At 37.4% G+C, this 6,137-nt stretch overlaps 1 protein-coding gene across 1 annotated transcript in view; it reads left to right on the forward strand.

Moving 5' to 3' along the window:
* satb2 (SATB homeobox 2) overlaps positions 1-6,137 on the forward strand; it is a 41,145-nt gene that overhangs the window by 24,563 nt on the left and 10,445 nt on the right. The window contains exons 8-11 of the mRNA XM_016286420.1: positions 15-577; positions 2,713-2,925; positions 3,777-3,863; positions 4,679-4,831. Of these exons, the coding sequence (XP_016141906.1) occupies positions 15-577; positions 2,713-2,925; positions 3,777-3,863; positions 4,679-4,831 (1,016 nt within the window). The remainder of the gene's footprint in view (positions 1-14; positions 578-2,712; positions 2,926-3,776; positions 3,864-4,678; positions 4,832-6,137) is intronic.

Genomic DNA, 6,137 nt, shown 5'->3' on the forward strand with positions numbered 1-6,137 from the left:
CCATCCCACCACAGTTGAAAGGGACAGTCTCACTGACTTCTGTGTATTAGCCCAGCGTCCGCCCTCTCACCTGGCTGGTCTGGCGCAGCTCTGTCCCTTGAACAGTGCCGGCTCTCTGGTGAAAGGCGGCTCTGGAGAACCTCAGAATTCAACCCAGTCTCAGCCTCCATCCCAAGGGCAGCCGCAATTACAGCTCCATCACAGTCCTCCGCTACGGGCTCAGGTGCCTCCTCCACCTCCGCCTGCTGCCCTGCAACCTCTTTTGGCGCCTGGAGGACTTCTCTCACCTCAGCTCAGTCCACAGCTGGTGAGGCAGCAGTTAGCCATGGCTCATCTTATCAACCAGCAGCTGGTCGTCAGCCGCCTCCTGCATCAGCATCCGCAAGCTCTTAACCAACAGTTTCTCAATCACCCACCCATCCCGCGGCCTAGCAAGTCCGGTGGCCCTGGAGAGCCTGGGTCCAACCCCTCAGCTGCGGAAGTCTCCTTTGATGTCTACCAGCAGGTGCGAGACGAGCTGAAAAGGGCCAGTGTCTCACAGGCAGTGTTCGCTCGAGTTGCCTTCAACCGTACACAGGTAAAGTATAGACTGCATGGTGGAGAATATGTTATTCACTTAATGGTTCAAAGGTTTAAAGAAAAACTTTGAGAAAGGAGACACTACACCATATATAGTAGCAAAGAGCCTCTTCAGAACATACCAGTCACTAGGGCGTGGCGATGTATTGAATATTCATGATGTATTTGTAATGATATTTGTAAATTATGTAACACTGTGAATATCGCAATGATTTTAATGCACTTTTTATTTGGACATTAAGTTTCTGTAAGTTATACCTAACAAAAATTGCTTGCAAAAGTAATATTTAAACAAATGATTTAAACATGCCTTTGGTAAGGTAAGGTAACTTTTGGTAAGTGTGAAGTTAGTTCAATTAATGCCAAAGCAAATGTATTTGCTTTACCATTTACCAAACTGTATTTTAAAAAATAAAATAAAATAAAAAATAATATGAAAATTAAATGTTTATTTTATTTTTTAATGAATTTTAAAATGTTATAGTTTTAATTTTGTAGTTTTTTTTTTACATTTATTCTGAGTTTGTAATACCATTTAAAGTTGTCATATAACGGAAGTAGTGACAGATCTTTTCTACTTTATTGTCACTTACATCCAAGTGAAACGTATTATCGAAAAAGAAAAAAAAATGTTGGATGGGGACTTGCTTCTCTGTTTGTTGTTGATTGGATTGAGCAGTCAATTGCAAGAACCCATATTTATAATCATTTGCAAGCTTGCATTAAGCTCCATCCAACAACCTTTTTTTTTTTTTTACAAAGTCCAATTTTTTACAACTTTTTTTAAAATTAAACATATGCATCAATTAATTGTTTACAATAAAATCAATAGCATGCATTTAGAAATAGACTGGGTGAATTTGCTAGTAACTATCCCAAACACAGACCAAATATAGAAATCAGACCATATAAAAATCAGAACTAATGCAAGTTTATTTTGGCACTGAACTAAACAAAAACAGGCAATAAAGGTGTCAAAGCTGTTCTGTTGGAGGTTTCAGGTATGTGAGTCGCTTTAAGCATGTCAGCATGATAACTCCATATCCAGAGGTTGGATCCTCTCATACACCCTTCCGGCAGCAAACACACCTGGGCTGCGTTCAGCCCCGACAAAACGGTGCAAAATGTTTTTTAAACGGATACAGTGGTGCGTTGAACACTCTGTTCTGATGACGCAAGAGTTGCAACTATGGCAGCTGAGAAGGCCATTCTTTGTGTTCTTTTTGAAGAATTTTCGGAGCCTGATGAAATCGGTATAAATACGTGTTTAATACTGCAAAATACGCTGGATGTTGCAGTCACTGCCCTTGCCGTCCAGAATAAAAGAGAACATCCCAATCGAGTGAAGGGATTTGTGGAAACTGTGGTTCCTAATTATTGTTATCCAACATTTGCCTCGCATTTCAGGATGAAAAGACAAATATTTCAGGTGAAGGATAATCCACCTATTGTAATATTTACCATTATATAATCAGAGGAGTATAGAAAAGTTTATGAAAGTGTCACTCCACAATACAATAGCAAAATATGTATAGTATTTTTATGTTACATTAATCAGTGTCTAGCACACCTTCCTACAGAAAGGACATGGACCAGAAGACATTGCAATTACTAAATTATATTAAGACATACTTAAAGAAGTTCCAGATCTATACATGTGCTCTTATTATTTAAATTTTGACTTTAATGTAAATAAACATGTGCAAACAATATACTTGCTCTTGTGAATTTATTTTGATGTTAATTACATTGTGCGAGCTGTCTCTTTAATACCACGTGGTTTATACACATGTTGCTGCTGATTGGGCTGACATTTTTGACACACCCACCAAACAAGAGAAAACGTATCTCAAACCCTGTTGCACACCGTTGCACACCGTTTCCAGGAAACATGTCGTTCAAACCGGAAACCATAGCAAAACGGTGCACACCGGTTTGAGCTTGAACGTGCCCCTGGTGAACTGCAGGTCTAATTTATGTCCAATTACATCCAACATAGTGCACAGTCATTAAAGAGTGGGTGGATACTTACATGGTCCAGGTGAGGTAACTGGATGTATGTGTTGCAAGAAAATGAGCCTTTTGCAAATCACTTCCTATGTGCTTACGTGCATGTTTATGTGTGTTCAACAGGGCCTGTTGTCAGAGATCTTACGAAAAGAGGAGGACCCACGCTCAGCCTCTCAGTCCTTGCTAGTGAACCTCAAAGCGATGCAAAACTTCCTGAACTTACCTGAGAGTGAAAGGGACCGAATTTACCAGGAAGAGCGAGAGCGCAGCATGAACCCCCCTGTGAGTCTGCCCCCAAGCACAAACCCCAGCCCTGGTTGCGCCCGCCTCTCTCAGGTACCCCACTTTCTCACCCTTGACTAGATTCAGCCCCCTAAACATCTCTTTTCCCCTGTTGCTGCTTTGTTTGTATGTTTGACTGGGTGTAGAAATACCTGAAAGCTTGTGTTGTGTCTGATTCTGAATTGTTTATCCGTACGCCTATGAGATTGCTTTTGTTTCTGTCTGGATTCATGTGATCTGTTTACTTGTTTTGTTTGGCTTACACTATGTTGTTTTCTTTGTAATCTGTGTGTTATAAAGCTAAGTTTAAAAAAATGCAAGAAATTTAGTAAAGAACACTGAAGTTTAGTAAAGGCTGGAATATGCTACACAACTTTTAAAACCTTAAGATATTTTAAAGCACTTGCCATCACACACTTGCCGAAAAACAAAACAAAACTGGGCATCATACATAAACAACTAAGGGGATCACACACTACCAGACTTTTAAGTCTTTCTGAACCCAACAAACTCACGCAGAAACATGTGCCTCTTTGATAGGAGATGCATGACAAATTAAAACAATATGCGTTGTAAAATTGGCTCAAAATATCACTTTCAGCAAAATCTCTGACTCACAGCAACTAAAGTCATGTAGAGTCTTCCAGCTTTAAGACAGCAACAAAGGTCAAATGTTTAGCTCCTGACATCTTTAACTAAAGCACTCAATGTTATGCTATTTTTCTAGTAAATGTAAATTATATCTTGTCTTTGAATATGAATACATATTGACATTGACAACAACAATATGGATAACTCACTAAAACAACCACACTGCCTTTCAAGACAGTGCCCTCTAAGGGTCAAAGGTAAAACCTGACTGCTACCTTCTTACTGCTAACTTCACACCATACCTCCCAATGCAGAAAGTGTGGGAGCGCAGCATCGATGAACAGTTAACCCCTGACGCGTGGGCATCTATTTGGAAGAATAAGACCAAAATCACAAACTCGGTGAGGATTACATCAACACTCACTTCATTTCCTCATAGAGTGTACCTCATCCGAGACCAATGAGATCAACTGTAATGATCAACTGTACGCACAAAACTTTTCCCATTTTGCAAATAAAAGCCAAGCTACTACAGAAGGTCAAATTTATAATGTTTATATTGAAGATTTACAACTATGTATATGTTTGTTAAAGATTCACACCCATTAAAACGCCGGGTCCACAAGTTCTTGCCCTTGATTCTCTAAAATGACAAAAGCAGGAAAGCATGGTTCTGCTCTTGTCATGGCATGTTTATATTAAATGACCTGGAACCTGGTGCGTGGACTTTCTAGAATGCTTGTATGAATCATATGAATACAGCTGCTTTCAACCTCAGCACCATTGTAAAAGAAACCATGTATATAATAAAAAAATCTTTCTGATATGAGAACAAAGTTCCCATTCTTTGGTCTTAGGGAATGTGGTTGTGTATTATCATTACTATTATGTCTGTATATGTTTATCTCGCAATCGTTTTTACTGGGGAATGTGAGATTACTTGCCTGTGCCTGCAGGGCAACTTCAAACATTGAATAAGAAAACACACCACTCTAAAATCAATACACCATACTTCAAACACGTACTAAAAAGAGTTTACTAACGGGATGCTTTAATGATTTATCTGCTAAAATCTCAGTACATTGCAGGTACGAACAAGGGTCTAAAATGTCATCCATGAATGTTATCTCATATTGTACTCTCTCTAGCAATTATCAATATTTATCTAACCAATATGTCTTTGTTGCTTTTACCTTTGACTGCTGGACCCTCACAGTCCAAAACTTCTGGTCCTAACCCTGACCTTCCCCTGAAACTGGAGCCACTGGTTAACATCACCTCAGCCATTTATGACGAAATCCAGCAGGAAATGAAACGGGCAAAAGTGTCTCAGGCACTTTTTGCCAAGGTGGCAGCCAACAAGAGCCAAGTAAGAATGGATTTTTTAATTTTTGTTAGTAAACTGGACACGTTTCCATTCTTTCACATAACATAATGCGAAAACTAAACTATACAAATACAAATTCTAAACTATAGCTTCATCTATGTAAACTATTCTACACTGAAAATACACAAAAAACAAGTTTTCAAGTACATTTTGCATATGGGTTTGCGTTTTATTTCAATGTACAGGAGAATTAAAACAATTTGGTATTTTCATATGATAATTGTTAATAATATAGAAGTGTACGCTAACTGTAAAAATAAGGTTGTTCATGAGTGGCGCTTTCAGGTTCTTCAGCTTAAATGGCTTTTTTGGCTTCTTGAGAGATCCTTTTATTATAAAAAAAAATTATAATAATAATAGAAATAAATAATTATGAATTATTTTATACTTTATATTAATATTAATATTAATATTTAATATTTTTAGGTGCTTGAAATATTAAGGCACATGATATTTTAGACACTTAGTTTTTAAAGTGATTTGTTTTATTCTAAAAAGATGTTAAGATTACACTTAGCTTACATGTTCTTTCCTCAGTCAGTATGTGCAGACTGTTATATCTGATTCTGGCGCGTCTGTAGTTGATAAACAAAAACATCAACAGATAGCCTGATAAATGCCTCACATTTATTCATCTCTGACTTACCATTCCAGATCCTGCCAAAGAACCTCACTCTTTCTTTCAGTGCCTTAGTCAATGTCTCCCATCCTATGAGTCATGGCTTATGTTGTGATACAGATGAGCATCCAGTGATCCATAGATTGATCTGATTTCTTTCCTCATACCTTTTACATTGACACTTGTTCCCAGACATCTATATAAAGAATGCAGAATATTGTGACTAAAACTATATGTCAAAAAAGTGTAATAGTCAATGTTTTTGAGGCCTTGAAAAACTCTTAAACATTTTCTAACTTAAGTAAACAGGCATAGTAGCAGTTATGAAAAGCATATCACAGGAATCTACTTTTGTTTTTTGAAATATTTTATAAGCTTTAAACTTATTCATAACTTAGTCCAAAATTAACACTTAAAAAGGACTTGCTTGAAGCAGTTTATATTTCTGTTTTCCTAATATACAGTGGGTACGGAAAGTATTCAGACCCCCTTAAATTTTTCACTCTTTGTTATATTGCAGCCATTTGCTAAAATCATTTAAGTTAATTTTTTTTCCTCATTAATGTACACACAGCACCCCATATTGACAGAAAAACACAGAATTGTTGACATTTATGCAGATTTATTAAAAAAGAAAAACTGAAATAACACATGGTCCTAAGTATTCAG

The sequence above is a fragment of the Sinocyclocheilus grahami genome, unplaced genomic scaffold (assembly GCF_001515645.1).
Source record: "Sinocyclocheilus grahami isolate Dianchi unplaced genomic scaffold, SAMN03320097.WGS_v1.1 scaffold209.1, whole genome shotgun sequence".
Lineage (NCBI taxonomy): Eukaryota > Metazoa > Chordata > Actinopteri > Cypriniformes > Cyprinidae > Sinocyclocheilus > Sinocyclocheilus grahami.